Source organism: Anguilla anguilla, chromosome 7 (genome assembly GCF_013347855.1).
Source record: "Anguilla anguilla isolate fAngAng1 chromosome 7, fAngAng1.pri, whole genome shotgun sequence".
Lineage (NCBI taxonomy): Eukaryota > Metazoa > Chordata > Actinopteri > Anguilliformes > Anguillidae > Anguilla > Anguilla anguilla.
The window spans coordinates 11,462,645-11,480,317 of record NC_049207.1 but is presented as its reverse complement, the minus strand read 5'-3'; the positions used below and the strand labels follow the sequence as shown (position 1 = coordinate 11,480,317).

The window sequence follows — 17,673 nt, the reverse complement described above, 5'->3', positions numbered from 1 at the left end:
ATTTTGTTCCACATGACGAATCGACTGTAATTTCTCCTGCCTGCTGAGATGGTCTGGAGAGATTGGCTTTCGGCTCAACTAAAATAGAAAAAAATATATTTTATAGGGAAATGCGGGCGCAATGAATAGAGGGAAAAAACGAGCAAAGGGTTGACATGCAGGAAATTGACAGTGTTCAGTGTGGATATCAGATTCTGGACAGACGCTGATAAAGTGCCCGGCTCAACCAGCCTGGGCGGGGACGTGTGTTCTCCCCGCGGCCAAACCGCGCTCGCGACCCTCATTGCTCTCCGACATGAGGTTTTTTTTGTCTGTGTGTGTGTCTGCATAATAAATATGATGCATTCCTCTTTAACTTTTGTTGACAGACCGGGAATGGTTTTGTCGAATCTCGTTTGCGAATGCGGGGACGGAAGCCTGGAGGGTTTAGAACCCTGTCCCGACGCCGGGGACGGAAGCCTGGAGGGTTTAAACCCCGGTCTGACGCGTGCGTTCTTCTCTTCCAGATTACCTGTCGCAGGGCGTGGATCTGTCCGGGATCGAGGTGATCGAAAATGACCTCCTGTTCATCAGCCGGGCCCGCCTGGAGGTGGAGAACCAGGCCAAACGCCTGCTGGAGCAGGGCATGGAGATACAGGCAAGAGCACTGCACACACGCCTGGATCCATACCCATAATGCACTGCACAGAGAACCAAGCCCATGCATATCTGCTCCATCCTGAGCCCACGCATGTACATGTGCACACACTCATGCACACACACATACATACATACACACACACACATACATACATACATACACACACACACACACACACATACATACACACACACACATACATACATACACACACACACACGTACACCACACACATTCACGCACACACACAAACACACACACACACACACACGGGGTGCAGTTAGGAAGCACACCGCTACGCTAGGTAGTTTAGGATACGCACACACCTGCTTTTATTAAATGTGTGGAAAAATGACTGTTTGAAGTGTAATATAATATAAATTCTTTATATTCTGTGCACAAATGAATATTCCTACTCCAGCAAAGTCTGGTGATCTGCTTGAGCATCAGAGGTGAGAGCACCAGTCTCTCAGTCTGTAGCTGAATGGAAGTTTTCTAAACGTTAAAAAAAAAAGCGTTGAGTGCGTCTATCCTTAACGCAGAGAGACGCTAACCAGACCCAAGCCTGAGGCCTGGCTGCATTAATGGGGTTCTGTGACCTCACAGGGAAGCAGCTCAGAGAGCGAGGGAGGGGCACTTTTATATCATAACGCGGCTTTGAGTATCGTAGCGTGTTTTGTATGCCGCGCCGTACGCTGGCAGGACTTCTGTGGTTATCCTGCGAGCGCAGCACCGCTGAGCTTAATTGAATTGAGAGATAAGGGGGGAGAGAGAGAGAGAGAGAGAGAACATGGCCGTCGCGGATCACCTTGTCTCTGCGCGGGGGAGTCCTCCACAGGGGACCGGGGGGCTCGGTCGAGGAACACGGCGAGCAGATGGCGGACTCGCCACTTCCTGCCATCACCGCGCAGAGGTCTGGGGGAGGGGGGGTGGGGGGGGGGTGGTGTGTGTGTGTGTGTGTGAGGTACCGCGTCACACTGCATGGCACTGACCAAGGGGGGGGGGGGAGCATAGAGCCGCAGGAGCTGGGAAGAGAGGAACAGAGGAACAGAGCCAGTGATCGGACGTCTCAGATAAGGGATGGGCTAACGCAGGGCAGTCCAAACCTGGGCCTGGAGATCCACCGCCCTGTGGGGTTCCATTCCAACCCTAATCTGACTTGGCACATATGACTTCGCTAATTAGCAGCTGAAGAAGATCTCCAGCTGTTGAATGCGGAGTGCTTTGTTAGGGTTGCAGTGAAAACCTGCTGGACGGTAGATCTCCAGGAACAGGACTGGGCAGCCCTGGGTTAAGATGTTGGCCTAAGTATCTGAAACATCTCCTCCATCTCCTCCCCCCATGTTTGTCAGCATAAGCAAATGTAGTAGCAACCCAAAAGGGAGGCAGAGTCCAAGTACTGAACTGATGTCAGGATGATCCTTCATGAAGCAACCCTTCGATGTGGTGGCTTTGATAGGCAAGGCGCACAGGCAGGTGAGATTCATAACCGATCCACCCGCCTCGACCCGCTCGAACCCTCGGCCTTGCGCCGCGTTAACGGAAAGCAATAATTAGAGCGCGGCGTGCGCTGTTGACATCTTAATCCCCCCGTACAGCATTACTAATGGGAGGAACAGCGAGTGCGTGACATCCCTGATTGAGCTGTCAGCCCCATAACAAACGCGCGTGTGTGTGCTGTAGATGCAGTGTTAATGGTGGTGATGTGGGTCCGGTGCAGGCAGCTGCAGCAGGCTCTGTTGTGGGCCTCTTCTCCCTGCGTGTTTTTCAGTCTTTGCTCATTTTTTTTCACATTTTTATATATTTACATCTATATATGTGTTTATTTTTTTAACTAACATATTGATATTTGTTTTCTCTTTATGGGGTTTTTGTTACATTTTCTGTCAGGCTGTGCTTACTGTGAGTCTGTTTCCTGTTCCTGTATTTCATTATCTGACAGTTTTCTGTACTTGCATATTGCATATAGTAACTGTGTTGGAAGACTTTCAGTTATCCCCTTCCTCAGCATTAGCTGCTTCCTGCTGCCTTACAGAGGTGCAAGAACACTGGCGAGCCATTCAGAGTTTCCACATCTCTTAGGGTATCACCAACAATATTTCTGTTCTGGAAAACCTTTGAAAATGGTCTAAATATAATCCTAATGTCCTTGGGAAGTCATGAAAATTGTCGAAAAAATCGATTGCTCCTATCCTCAGGACTGCTTGTCTTGCTATTTGGCAACTTCATTCATTATGGTTGACATGTTTTTCATAATACGCTTATGTTATGCAGTGAAATGCTTCCATCCTGATAAACCGGCTTTAGCGTGTCAGTTAGCTGATGTTGCGGCTGAACTGGCTAGCTTTTAAGCTTTCACATTAAGCACGCTACCAAAAGACACTGCCGCCTGCCCTCGCCTGGAAGAACGTCCGCAAACCTGTCCGTGCAGCGACAAATCATTTGAAAGTAACGTGGCTCAGAACTCCAGCTTCAGTTGCCTTATTTCACAGGAATTAGACTATTGTAAAAATATAAATAGACCTTACCTTCATTTCAAATTGTCGTTGAAAGCTTGTTTAAATATAAATCTGGTTTGTGTGGGAGCCTTGCTAGAATGTTCCGCTGCTGCAGTGAAGAGTCTCAGTGGAAGGGATTTCAGGGATGGATTACACTCCTCTCATTCACTTAATGCCTCAAACATCTTTGCTCTGCGGGTCAACAACCTGTCAACAGACATCAGTGGCATATTCTGACAGTACATCAATGTGTTATTGTACTTCTGCCGGAGTGAAGAAATAATGGCAGCTTATTGCTTCAATCAGTGTTGAAGGAGCAGCAATGGAATTTGCACTCTTGAAATAAGACAGACTGGCATTAATGGCATCAGCATCATAATGTTTTGGTTTTAAAGTAAAAGTACGTCGAGATCTAATGTGATTGCTTAGCAACAGTATTCTCATGCAGCAGCCATTTTAACATGGGCTGTTTTCACCACACTTTACGAAGCCAACTTGAAAAAAAAAATGTATTATAGAGATTCCACCAAGTAACTGTCTGTTACAAGGACAGACATGTAGATACAGTATGCACACACATGAGCACACGCGCACACATAATCAGAGTATAAGGTCAGTATGTGTAATACCCTTTTTTTTTTTACCCAAAGTGCACTGCTACACTGGAAGACTGATAACTCTCATTCCCAATTATCTAGGGATCAGACAAACAGGCAGGAGGCGGTCCAAGATGCATTACTGCGATCCGCACAATGGATCTCAGCCTCACAGAAAGCCAAGTCGATACTTGTTTCAGTTTATATATAGACATATATCCTTGGCTTCAATCGCCAGGCCATGATAAATGTAAGCCTGTCCTTGTGTGCCTTTTATTCGGAAGTGTTGATGCTGCGACGCCAGCCTCCCCTCCGGCTTATTTTGTCTTGTAGGCCAGTGAGCTTCCCCCCCCCCCTTTTTTTTTTCTTTTATAGGATTCCGGCCCTCCTTTTGCGGAAAAATCAATGATTCACATTAAATAATTCAGTGCTGTGCCTTAACAGACTGCCCGTGAAGTAAGGTAGCCCTGCCTGTGGGCCGTCTTTATGGACCAGTCTGTCCTGGCCCATTATTACCCACTTTCTCAGCTCTCCGGCTCCGTTCCTCATTCTGAGGCGAACAAATATTGCTCATGCAAATGCGCCTTATGAAGCAGAGGCCGTCGCTTTTCCGGAGGAAACATTTCCACACCGCCGTCTCTCGGAACAGGCGGGAAGATCAAAGCCGCGAAGTTGTCGCCGCCGTTGTTTACCGTCCCGGCAGCAGTTGGTGTTGTTGTGCTTTCATATGCAAGTGCGATCATGCAATATTCATGATCGATTTCCTCCCTCGTTTGTGGGATTGAGGAGGGCGATGGAAGGCGGTGGGTGTGCGCGTTTTGATCGTCGGTTTCGGTGTGCCCTCGGTCGCCCCCCCCCCCCCCCCCCCCCCCCCCCCCGCCTCGGCTCGGCTCGGCGGCAGCGGCTCTTAGCAAGCGAGCGATCTCCGCGCCCGCGCGCCTCGGCCGACTGATTAATCTAGCGCCTCTGCGCTCACTATTGAGATGCACGTTTTAAAACGCGCCAGGAAAGCGAACGTCCGTGACGCGGACCGCAAGACGCGGTCGGTGGCGTTTTCTTGCGACGAGTCAGGCAGCGAGCGCTCCAGTTTGAAGAAGAGTGAAGTGCCACGCCCACCCCTTCCGGGAACACAGTGGGTTTAGCCGGCAGTGCATCCAAGATTATTTTCTTATTTATTTATTTATTTTTTAAAACCTTTTTATATTATTGTTGCAGAAACACGGCTGCATTTTGGACTGAGGAACGGAGGCGGTCGGTGGGAATTGCGTCGACCTGCCGAATTTATTTGGAAGGGGGCGGGGCTATTAGGGAGGGTGGTTTTCAGGCGTTCGGTTCAGTTGGCCGTCCGCGTTGCTGTACGTGCTCCTCTGGAAGGCCAGGCGGCGGTAACTGCCCCTGCACAGCATTCTAAATTCCATCTGCCTCAGCCCCACGTGCCGCGGCAGCCCGACATTTATTTCGGGTTTTGTTTACTTGAGGGGCCTGTATGCGACACGTATCGAGTGACTCGCGTGGCAACCGTTTATAAGTGGCATATATGATGAACTCCCACAACGTTCCCGTACTTAGTAAATTTATAAATGGCAATGCGCTAGTTGTGTGACAAGCGCATGATGTTTTTTTTTTATATATATTGTTCCGCAGCTATCTTTGTTTTGTTTTGATCCGAAGGTCCTTGCGCTTATTAAAACAGCATGTGGTCTTGTTCGTTCTGCGACACTCTGAGAAGTTTAATGTAACCTTCGTCTAGTTAGGCCAGCTGAGAACTTTTTGTGGTGAGGACACGGGGAATCAAATGGGGTAAGAAAGGTGGGCGAGTGATTTGGCTGCTGAATGTAGAGGACCAGTTTTGTGGAAATTCGACCTGGACACCGGGGTTAACGCTCCTACTTTTTCTAGAAGTGCCCTGAGATCTTTAATGACCACAGTGAGTCTGAACCTTGGCGTGTCTCATCTGAAGGATGGCACCTTCCGCAGAATAGTGCCCCCTATTGGTCCGTCTCCCAGGACACCTCCTTCCCCTCCACTAACCGAGCCCAATCCTGCTTGGCTTCAGCATTTCATCTGAGAAAGGTGGTTCAGCTGCTGGCTGTTTGGTTTATGACTGAACATCAGTCGCAGCAGTAAATGTGAAATTTGCTATTGCTAATAACGTGCGGGAATTCATTTTATATGACATTCACTGGTTTGCCTCTCACAAGGGACCTTGTTTTCTGAGTACAGTTTCAAATGTGTGGAATAGTTTATTTTTTACTGTGATCAAAAATTTTATGTCTTGTTTCAGTGCACTTGCACCACCGCCCTTCCCAAGATTACAGTCTTTTTCATCTCAATACCTTCTAAACTGACTGGCTGGCAGGGGGATATGGTACCCTATACACCAACACAACCTACTGACTGCAGTGAAGAAACTAGACATCATATGCTATCTGTATCAGACATTTAGTACAGTACAAGTATGTGTTAAATAACAATAATCACAATATTGCATACAGGGCTGTGGAAAAAGTATTTTTCCCCTTTCTGATTATTGCATATATGGCACTCTGAATGATTTCAGATCTTTAGACAAAATGTAATATTAGAAAAGGAAAACAGTAAACACAAAACACATTTTTAAAATGATTATTGAACAATTTGTCAAACACTCATATCACCCATGTGGAGAAAGTACACTAAATTATACATGGGCTATATCTGTATTAGGAACTTTTTTTGTATAAGAAATATTCCATTTTGAGAGATCCCTCGTTGGAGTCCTTTGCGTATACTCAGTGATTCTCAAACTCTGAGTCGGGGAAACTCGCCTCATAGAATCCCTGCTAAAGTTGAACTTTCCCAGTGCAGTGACATTGCTCAAATGTCAGGACATCATCGCGCTGTTGTGTTGATTGTGCGTCTCCTCAGACTCTCTCAGGAAGGGGGTGATGCTGACCTACTGATGCGGAACCCCTTCCTGTCCACGCGAATGGCACCACAAAACGCTCGGACCGTGAGAGAGATGAGTCATCTAAATCTTTAATTTCTCCATCTTCTTTCGTCTTTTTAATTCATTCCGGCCTCATACATTTGTATTGGCCGCTAAAGTGAGCTGCGTAGCGAGAGGGTTCGAGGCGACGCAGCCGACGCTCTTGCTGGAGTACCTCGGGGGAAATCAGTTTTCTTGGGGGCTAGGAGGGAAACGGGGGGTCTGATTGCCATGGCGACGCCCTTGCCTTGCCAGCCACAGAGGACGTTGAAAAAGGCGTGACAAGCTAGACGCCATACAATGGCTGGGCTGAAGTACCCTTTCCAGACCCACTAAGGACCCTTCCCAGACCCACTAAGGACCCTTTCCATGTCCACTAAACACTCTTTCCAGACCCACTAAGGACCCTTTCCATGTCCACTAAACACTCTTTCCAGATCCACTAAACACTCTTTCCATGTCCACTAAACACTCTTTCCAGATCCACTAAGGACCCTTCCCAGATCCACTAAATACTCTTTCCAGACCCACTAAGGACCCTTCCCAGATCCACTAAGGACTTTTTCCAGATCCACTAAGGACCCTTTCCAGATCCACTAAGGACCCTTTCCAGATCCACTAAGGACCCTTCCCAGATCTACTAAGGACCCTTTCCAGATCCACTAAGGATTCTTGCATGGAGCTACCCTTTCATACAGGATGCGTGGGGCTTTAGGATATTGTACTTGGATACACTGTGATCATCATTACATGTTGTACATGTTGTACCGTATTCAGAGATAACATGACCTTTAATATGGAGCCAAGCAACACTCCTAACATAGCCACATTCTGGGCTCTTGGACATCATGGACTTATTATAGACCTATTATAAACTTACAATCGACTTGGATGTCATAGACTCTGAAATATTTTGGCCTGCTGAACAGTGAAGTTATAGGTGCAGTCAAGGCTCTTACACAGGGAGATATACAGAACAATTGCCTGCTACATTCTGGGCTAACATCAACACTCTTACATCAACACTCTACTGAAATAATACAGAAATATGGACTTTTACACAGACATGGTACAATAGAGATGTCGTAGTCTCATACACTGACAATGTCTGAATGCTTATACGGCGATATAAATGGGGACAATCACAAAGTTCCTTTTAGTGCAGGAAGCATTTTCATTTTGTTATGGCACCTCATGGCCCCAATGAAGAATTTTGACATAAAAGTCGCCCCGTGTTATGATTACATCATATTTCTTACTCTTTTGTTGCTTCTCCTTTTTGTCTTTTGGTTCTGAACCATCACCTGCCGTGTCCCCATATTCATGTCCTGATATGAAATGTATATGACAAGACAATGGTAAATGATCATATGAATTACTTTCACATTTATATCTTCATGTCATGACATATACTTTCAGACAAATGAAAATTGTGTGTTTTTTAGAGGCTATATAACCTAAACGTGATAAGGATAGTCACATTCTTATAGTGTCAGTATATGGCTGTTACTATGGTATTGCAATAGTCCATTTTTACTGTCACCGGGCATATTCACCCTGTTTCTAGCCTCATTTTGAGAAGGCTCATTCTTCTCTTGTGATGACCTATAGCGCTGTTTTATTTTTGTTTTATGTGATATCTATACTTGACCAAGACCTTTGTAAGTCCGAATGATGGTTGGCCCCATCAAATTTGTGTAGTGCGTGAGCTTCTAATGCATTTTAATCCAGCGAGGAAGGATCTCTTCCTTCTCATCACACTGATAAGAGAGCAGACTGAGCTCTTAGGGCTCGGCTGCCACCATCCTGACCCAGATCTGTGGTGAGCTCAGGAGTGCTGTGCCGTGGTTCACAGCCATAGGTTTGGGGGGGGGGGGGGGTTGTAAATTCAACCCTGCAAAATTTCCCAATGTAGCACGTATGGATTTATCATGGTGAAGGATGGCAGGGGAGACGGCTCACGAGCTCAGCGTTAGCCTCTCTGAGATTCCCCCCGCCACCCCCCCCACCCCCCCACGGAGGAGATCTAATAAGGACGTGGCGCCCGCTTCTGAGCCGCTTCCGAGCCGTCTGGGACCCGCGTAGCAGTGGAGCCCAGAGAGGTGTCCCGCGCTCCACGTGACTCCGCCCCCCACCGCCGAAAATCTCAGGAAACGTCCGCTCGCTTTCCCTGGTGTGCTCGTACATGTGTGTGTGTGCGTGTGTGCGCGTGCGTGTGTGTGTGTGGGTGTGGGTGTGTGTGTGGGGGTGTGTGTGGGTGTCTATGTGTGGGTGTGTGCGCGTGTGTGTGCGCGTGTGTGTGTGCGTGTGTGTGGGTGTGTGTGTGGGTGTGTGTGGGGGTGTGGGGGTGTGTGTGTGAGCGTGTGTTCATGTGCGTGGGTGTATGAGGTCTGCCACGCTCTGTGCTAAGACAGGCTTAGAGAGCCGCTGACATCATTCCTACAAAGGGCTCATTTTTTCCTGTTTTTTTTTCTTTCCTTTTTTTCTCATCTCGGTGGGAGTTTTTTTTTCTTTTTTCCTGACGTTCCGTGTTGAAAATGAAACGAGCGAAGTGTTCCTGCCAGGGATTCTGTGTCTTCCGCATGACGGAACACGTGTTGCGTGCTCCAGAAATCGGACTGTAACGCACACTGGCAAACGTGTACGATTATGTGATGCGCTTCAAATCGCGTTGCTGCTTCCACGTAACATTCGATGTGATTTGACTGTGTGTGTCAGCTCGGCCTCTGCGTGAATGGCAGTGAGTTCTGTTCAGCCGAGCTGCCCGTGGAGTGCTGCGGTTTCAGACGGATGTCCTGAACAGCAAAGCACTACTCCACTTGTGGAAGATCACAGTTAACCATTTTGACTTTGGCTCATTTGTGAAGGGCGTCGCTGTGTATTGGGTGGATCCGGGGTCAGCTGTTTGTTCCCCAGTCTTCCTCTAATTGATTAAAATTATGTTATTTCTTTTTTCTTAAGTACTCTTTTTTTTAAAGATATTTAGCAAATACGATGAACCCTTTGAAATACAGTTTGTACTCATCACAGTCCTATAAGGTTTGAAAGAACATTATGGCGTACTTACTGTAACTGTACAAGGAATAAGCGATCCTAACAACGCTGATAATATTATAGTATTTCACAGGTCCTTCCCCCTGTAAAATAATAATATTGTGACTCAAAAATTCAGTTGTGTACTTACAGTGCAGTAAGTATTGCATTCTAATAACTGTTACAGAGAGCAATAAAGATCTTAGAATGGCTTTTCTCCGCAACAATCGTTTTATCCCCAGTGACTGTTGATTTAATTTGGCGCCATGTGGGAGTGGGACATTTTGAATGCTTTAATTGCCAAACTGGTTCCTGTAGCGGTGCGGGATCCTTTACCCTCACGCCGGATGATCCGACAGCGCAATCTCTGCGGTTAATCCACTAATCCGGTCGCTTCGGCTCCACCCTGAGAACGTTTTACCCAGGGTGCACCGGTGCAGAAGGCGTGCGGGGAACAAAATTAAAAGCGCTGGCAGTCGCACGGCACTAATGAAGCCATATGACGTGGGATTAATGGTGGAAGCTTCTGTGTGAAAGCCTCCTACACCCTGAGCTCTAGGGTCTCCGCTCTTTCTCGCTTGGTTATTGGTTCCGCGTTTAGTCCAGCTCGATTGGGGTTAATTTTGAGATTTGCCACCATTCCCTTTATTCGGATATGTGTAGCACTGTATAGCCTAACCAGGAGGTTTCAGATTCCGGCCCTGTTGCAGGTGGTAAGCTGTTGATGTGTGGTGTTCTGAAGGATACCTAGTCTGAATTTCTTCTGTAAATATCCAGCATTGTAAGTGCGTAACATTTACAGCGTGAGCCGTGTGTGTAAGACGCTCTGGGAAGAGGCGTCGCTTGGCAGCCTCCCACATTTGTGTTTCCCTGTCGTGAGTGATGTTTGATGTCGTCCTCCCTCATGCGTAGCGTTCCGCAGAACACCGCTTCTGTCCGCCTGTCCTCCTCGTTTTGTTCGCCGGTGACATAATATTAAAGCTGCGGCTCCATGTTTTTCTCCCCGAGCGCGGCGCTGCATTTCTCACCGCGTAGCGGCCTTCTCTCGCTCTGAAATATCGCCCAGAATTCTGCACTGCTTGCTGTAAGGTGGCAATAGAGGCTCTCACATCTGTTGTTGTGAAATGAAAAGACTGGACTGGTTCGGCTCTGCGTTTCTTATGACATCATCAACCTGCGTTCCGGTTGTGGTGAGAACGCAAGGCCCTGTACCCTGGAGCTCTAATGTCATTTATAAAACAACAGCACATCTTTATTTAGCTCTCCCACACATTGTCAAAGCACAATGAACAACCTTCCCTGCTCTCTGTTATGGAAAAATCAACAACGTCAATCAGTACCAGTTATGTTGCTGTGAACAAGGATCTGTATTCTGTCATTACATTAGAAACTAGACACAGGAAGTCTCTTCAGCTGGAGAACCCCCTCAAAAAACTATTGCAATCTTTATTATAGGGATTATGTTGTGACCGTTTTTTTCATAGATATTAAACTCTTGTCATTGGGTGTGTAATTGTGTGGATCGTATAACCACAGCCAGTTCCTGAAATAGCATTCAGACTACTCATGTCATGTATTAATATTGTTTTCTCTGTGTAATTCAGGATGAGGTCATTTGATACATTAGCCCTTTTGTAATGAAGTAGGTCAAAATTGATGTTCATAAACCTAAATTAGTCCCGTTTTCATCCTGCTTTTTAAAAATGTGTGTCTAAAATGGCTCCCGTTGCAGAAGAGGTCTTATTTTCCTGTACATTTTTTTTTTCCCGGTGGCTACCACCTTGCCTAGAAAGTCTCAATATTTTATGACCTTGCTTTGCCGGGGCGCTCCCGTTCCCAGAAACGAGAAGCCCCGCCCGGAGCGGAGCAGGGGGAGCCGAGGCACGTGTCCGATGCTAATCTGAGTCACACGGTCCTGTGGCGCCCCGACGCAGCGCGTTTCGCCCGATGAGTAACCGCGCTCTTGCATAAGCCAGTCAGGAAAGCATTCGTTTCCCCCCCCCCCCCCCCTTTAATGAAGTGAGTCACCGCTCTCGGGTCGCTAATGGAGGAACGACGACTGCGCCCGGGTCAGGGCGAGCGCGCACGTTCGCAAAGGGGAGGGCGGGGCGGGGGGGGGGGGACTCGTCCGGGCGACGGTCGCTAAGGTAGATATCGGCGGTCGAATAGCAGCGGGGCTGGACGAGTGGCAGTTGGGGATTGAGACGAATTCGAGGAGGGAGATGCGGTTTGGCTGAGCGAGGGCGCGTGCGAATGTAACGATGGGGGTTTAGCCGCACGCTAACTGTCGAGTGCGATAATTCGCCTTTCGGTTTTCAGCTGATATCGCGCCTCCCCCCGTTTCCCCCCACTGCTCTGTATTCACCGCCTGTACCTCCGCCCCGACGCCAAGCCCCCGTAAACGAGATAGACGACGGATGCCGCGGTCTAAGTTGCGACCTGTCTCTCTCTGCGAGAGTGATTATTATTCATGGATAATTGTCTCCCGACTGCGCGGGGGAACCTATTTATAGACGCGATCGCAATTTTCCAGAAAGGAGCGCAGACTCCGTGGCGCGGCGCTCCGCTCCGCTGTGCTGAAGAGCGCGTCCTGCTCGCGCCGCCGTGGTTACGCTGGTTTTGCCGGTTCGCTCCGAGCTCCTCTGCTTAATTGGCCGGGGCGAACGGCGCGCTCCTGTCAGACGCGGTTAAGCGCGACGGGGCCCTGGGCGGCCCCCGGGGGGGCGTGGGGGGGGGTATTGGGAGCCCCCGCGCCGGGGTTGAACCCGGACCCCGCTGGAACACGGCGTGCAGACAGGGACCCCGGAGAAGTCTGCTGCCACGGCGACGGGGTGCGTCTCCAGCGCGCGCGCCGGCTCGGCCACTAGGGCTCCGGTTGCCTCCTCTTGACTGTGAAATCAATAGGTGCTGGAGAAACTGGGCCAGGCCAAATGGATTGGAGGGGCCGGGGGAAGGGGGGGGGGGCTCTACATTCTTTTTACAAAATGGTACAGGAGCAGATGGGTCTTCGTCCTTGGAGCCCGGACCGTCATCATCACACTATAATGTGTGTGCGTGTGTGTGTGATCGTGTGTGAGCTCAGAAAGGCTTGCATGAGGAGGAAAGGAGTGGAGTGAGATACGGAGAGAGGGGGAGGGCGAGAGGGAATGAGAAAAGGAAAGTGAAAGGCTGTTGTCATCCCCTGCTCTTTTCCCCCCCTGTTGGGTTTAAAATGAACCAGCAGGTTTGCTTTTTTTTTTTTTTTTGTTGCAAGCTAATGCCTAACAAATAAGGAAAAGCTAATTTAATGTTGCTCCAAATCGTGCATAAACATAGATTTAATTGAGCGGCCTGCCTTGTGTGGCAGGAATCAGCATATTTATGCCGGAGCAGAGCAAAGGTGAAATTGGATTTTTCTCTAGCACCTAAAAAGCGACGCGCTGGGCACCTGGATCGGGGATTACACAGGTATTAAGTACGGCGCAGGTCTTCGGCTGCAGCTTTTGCAATCACGAGGTTCTGTTAGGTCAGAGTCTTTTCTGCTGAATCTCTAAAAGCGAATAATGCCATCAGCTTGTGTGGAAGGGCTCGAAATTACAGGGGGCGGAACCTTGTGAAAGCTATTCTTTAATCTGCTTCACCTGAAAATGCCCTGTCTTTTAAAAAAAAAAAGAAAGAAAAAAAGGGAAGAAAACCTTTTAGAATCTTTCAGCAGAAGAATGGAACGGAAGCCTCTTTTGAAATCTCATTCTCAGTCACACGGAGTTCCACCCCTCCCATCAGTGTCAGCGCGCGGAACCCGCCGGAATTTCCTGATGATGTTTTGGGTGCCTGGAACATCGGGGCCCCATTGGTATTCAGCCAGGCGGCGCCTGGTCAGTGAGAGCCGTCACAGAAGCCACCTGCGAATGGAAAAACTCAATCCGGTCTGCCCCTCCGCAGCTGAGGCCGGCCTTTTTCCCATTTTTCTCGCAAAAGAAATGTCCTCCTCTTCCTCTTCCTCCTCCTCCTCCTCTCCCGTCGCTTTTGGTGGTGAAGAGAGGAGAGAGAATGCACCGCACACAAGCGCAGATGTTCCATCTGGAGGGGATGCATTGGCGTTGCTTGTGTATTTTGGCGGAACAGTAAGCACAAGAGCGTCGCCTTTCTTACAGGGCTGTCCCAACTACAAGCGGAGACACGGCACTATCAGGCCCTCCCAGCGACCCACGCAGTGCCGCGCGCTGAGGAGATGAATTCCTCTCTCCTGTCTTTCTGTCTTTTCCCACCCCCACATGGGACTTCTTCGATGGCGCGGTTTTCTCGAAGACTTCTTATCGGTCTGATGCCGGGACGTCTAACAAACGGATTACATTTGACGTGAAACGGCGGGAAACTCGCTTCTGCTTGTTACTGCTTCAGGTGTACAAAGTGCTGACTTGAACCTTCAGCTGGTTTGTCTGAAGCCAGGGGTTGGATTGGCCCGGCCTTGCCAGTGGCTTTAGGTCTATTGAAAACGACATCCGAGCAGAGCAGTCCTTGAATTTTCATGGACTTGTTGGCATTTTTCTTTCGCCGCCCTCCCCATTACCTTGAAAGGTGCTCGGTTGTAGACTTCTACCTCACCAGTCACTTGAAAGGTCACTTCATGTGATTTTATCCTCTTTTTATTTTTTTTCCCCCCCCTTTTCCTTCTTGAGCTTCCTGATTCGCCCACTTTCGGGGAGGGCTACGTGTTACAATAACCTTCACATCAGAGGAAAGACCTCTTCGTCCCTCAAGGCCCCAAGGTTGCGGGGAAGACAAATGGCTTCCGGCGTGTGTCCCATTATTCTTTATTTCCCTTATATATTACGTCCCTTGCTCAGAGCAGAGGCAGCGGCAGACCCCCGTCCTCCAATGTGAGCTCCTAGGGGGGCTTTAATGGCTGAATCCCCCCCACCCCCACCCCAATGCGGCACCTGCTAGTGCCATTGCGGTTGTGTTAATCGGTACCAGGAGAGATCGCGTATGATCCTGGCTTAGTCACCTCGTTTCCCCTCCGTCAGCCTGGGAACAGCCTGAGAGGGGGGGAGAGCCGGTGTGTTAGCGAACGAACCGCTGGCTTGTGGTGGAATGTAGCGGAGGGCTGAGCAGTGGAAGAGTCCGAATGCCAAACGTGCGAGGGGAATGCCAGCCGAGCGGAGGAACGTAGGGGAAAAAAAACAGCGAGACTCGGACGCAGTTTTGGCTTTTATTTTTCATGGTTTCTCTTTCCTTTTCGCTCTTTAGAGTTAACGGTGAGATCGTTGAGCTCGGTCAGTAAGGCCGTTGGCCACAGGTTTTGTCTCCCGGGCATTTCAGGTTGGGGGCTGTGCTGTGTCATTAGCCGTACAGTCCTGACGAAGTCGAAATGTGAACTGCTTGCATGATGAAATAAAACCTCTTTATTTGTTTTTGAAGCATCAAGAAAGTGTACAAATGTATTCTTTTTTTCTTCATATTCTTAAGATGTTCCTGTGACCCAGCACCTTGTGTAAGGCTTTTTTTGGTGAGCATATGTTTGCTTTAATACTGTGTCCTTATCCAGCCTGGCCCATCGGTCCACAGGGGCCCTGTGGGTATTATGATGAGCTGCCATTTCTCGGCCTGCTGCTCTGTTAGGTCCTGCAGCAATGTGCCAGGAGCCCACGATCTAGCAGCTGTGATCAGTGAGAGATTTGGTAGCTCTCCTGTAGTACTGTGTGGAAACGCACGCTCCAGCTGGCTTGCTCCTTGCACCGTGTGTGGGCGGTAATTACACACACTGTGATCCTCTATCCCCTTAGGTCACCTTTCCCTCTTGTCAGCGGCATTCATCGATTGATCGCCTTATTCCGCCTTCTATTGATCCAGCTACCAACTGGTCAATAGACAAATAAGCCTGTTGTGACTTGGTTTATAATAGCACTGATGACACTCATATACTGATTTTCTGTCACCCTTGGCACGCACTTCTTTATTTTGTGAACGCTTAAAGGGTCCATTCAATCATATCTGATCGTACAGCGCATGCTTTATCCTCGCGGAAACACAGCGAACGCACAGTAAAGGCACAAACACACAGCGCGAGGTGCACCATGTCACCTCAGGACGGCACCTTCTTGCCCAGCCTTGAAACCGCTTTATATTTTCACTGCGTGTGTAGGAAAATAAAAGCTGATGTGTCAAACCATTTTGTTTTCTTATTTCTGCAGTGTGTGGACAGGCAATGACAAAGTGATTATCTGATGAATGATTTAACAAACCATTTTCCTTTTGATATTGCTCGACCTTATTCGACCTTATTTTTGTCTTTTTGAATTTACATTCCTCATTTGCTTCATTTGCTATTCCTATCCACGCAGCACGTATTTGAAACATAATTGAACTACATTTTGAACCAGCCAGATTCAATTCGACTTTGAGAAACTAATCTAAGCATTTTTAGCTTGGTGATTTCTTATATTGCGGAGGAATACTGTGCATATATGCTTACAGGTGTGAAAGGTCACTAGAGATTAAGGAAAAAGGGGTCCTAGTTGGTCTGAATCTGGACCAACATTCTCTGACAGCTGTGAAATGTAGTCAATCTTCTTTAATTCATTTTTTTTACGGGTGTGTGGTTATCTAGTAATTGGTGATCTAGCAATTTGAGTGTGCGGAGCTTTAGTAATTTGTGAGGGAGAGATAAAATCAGTGCGGCCAGGATTAACGTTTGGTTGCCTTGGCTTGCATCACTGCCTCCAAACGGATCCCCACATACAAGCGCTCGTGAGTCACCAGGAGAAGTTGCCCGTTGATTTATTAGCAAAGCATGCACACCTTGAATTCGGGGCTGATTTACGGTATCTCACTCGAGCAGTCAGCCTGGTCAGGCTCACGGTGCCGTGAGGTTGCGAGCCTGGCGAGCGGGGCTGGCGGTAATGGAAATGGCGGCTCCTTGTTAGAAGCAGCGCTCAAGTTACGAGTGCACTCTGTCAGCCCCTCTTTGGCCATCGCGTCAAGATGGCAGCGCCGCCGGTTTCTGAGCCTGCCCCGATGTTTGCTTTGCCAGGGAAGTTATTTCCCTGTGTCATTGTTGCATCTGGCTCACTCATTGGGAATGCAAGTGGGTTTGTCCTCAAAGGGCTTCCGCCATCTGGCTTCACAGCTCTACAGCAGACTGAAACAGTCTCTAATAAATGAGATGGGGAGTAATGTAATGGCTCTGCAAGTGTATACCAGTGCGGGCTAATAAATAAGGCTGTTGTAATACAAATAATTGTAATCGAAATTTAAAGAGTCAAGGTGAAATAAACTATTTTCATGAGATGAGAAATTAATTTTCATTGCTTTGGCATTTGACATTTTAGTCTTTTGTTGTTTGTTATGGTTATCATATTTGCTATGGCTACATCTGTCATTTAATTCCTTTGATGTCAACCATTTTTAGAGTCCATTACAGTTTTTGGATTAGGTCCTTGCAAAAGCCAAGTGGTAGTTTCAAATCTGGGAATTTCTGATATGAACAGCATATTTGCTCTCAGCCTAATTACTGAGTAAATGATGTATGTGATTTAGGGTTGGGCGACATCGGCACAGTTTCAGGCATGATTAACTTTTCTGAAAAGCTACTCTGGTCATGATTACTAACCAGCCAAAATGCTCACAGGTATTCCTGTATTTCAGAAGTCTCAATTAGCTGCAATGGTACTCCCACCAATTGTGATTTTTTTCATAAAAATGAAGCAGAGTAATTTGCACTGTAGTGATGTAGGTTCATTGGCCTCACCTCTTCAAGGGACATATTTCAGTTCATGTCTGACAGTAACATTATATTGTATGTATGATGGTACATGCTTCACTCTACCGTTGGCCTTTTTTTAATCAGTCAGTTATGTGCAGGTCCGTTAGGGAAAACAAGGCACCTGGATTAATGAATAAATTCATGGAACAGTGCGGACCCAGCACGGAGGTGTTTTTAAAGAAGCAGACTGCAAC

General features: G+C 48.0%; 1 protein-coding gene across 1 annotated transcript in view; it reads left to right on the top strand.

The window, feature by feature from the left end:
* Positions 1-17,673, top strand: part of cog5 (component of oligomeric golgi complex 5) — a 125,775-nt gene that overhangs the window by 44,054 nt on the left and 64,048 nt on the right. The window contains exon 7 of the mRNA XM_035425284.1: positions 507-637. Coding sequence (XP_035281175.1) covers positions 507-637 — 131 coding nt within the window. The remainder of the gene's footprint in view (positions 1-506; positions 638-17,673) is intronic.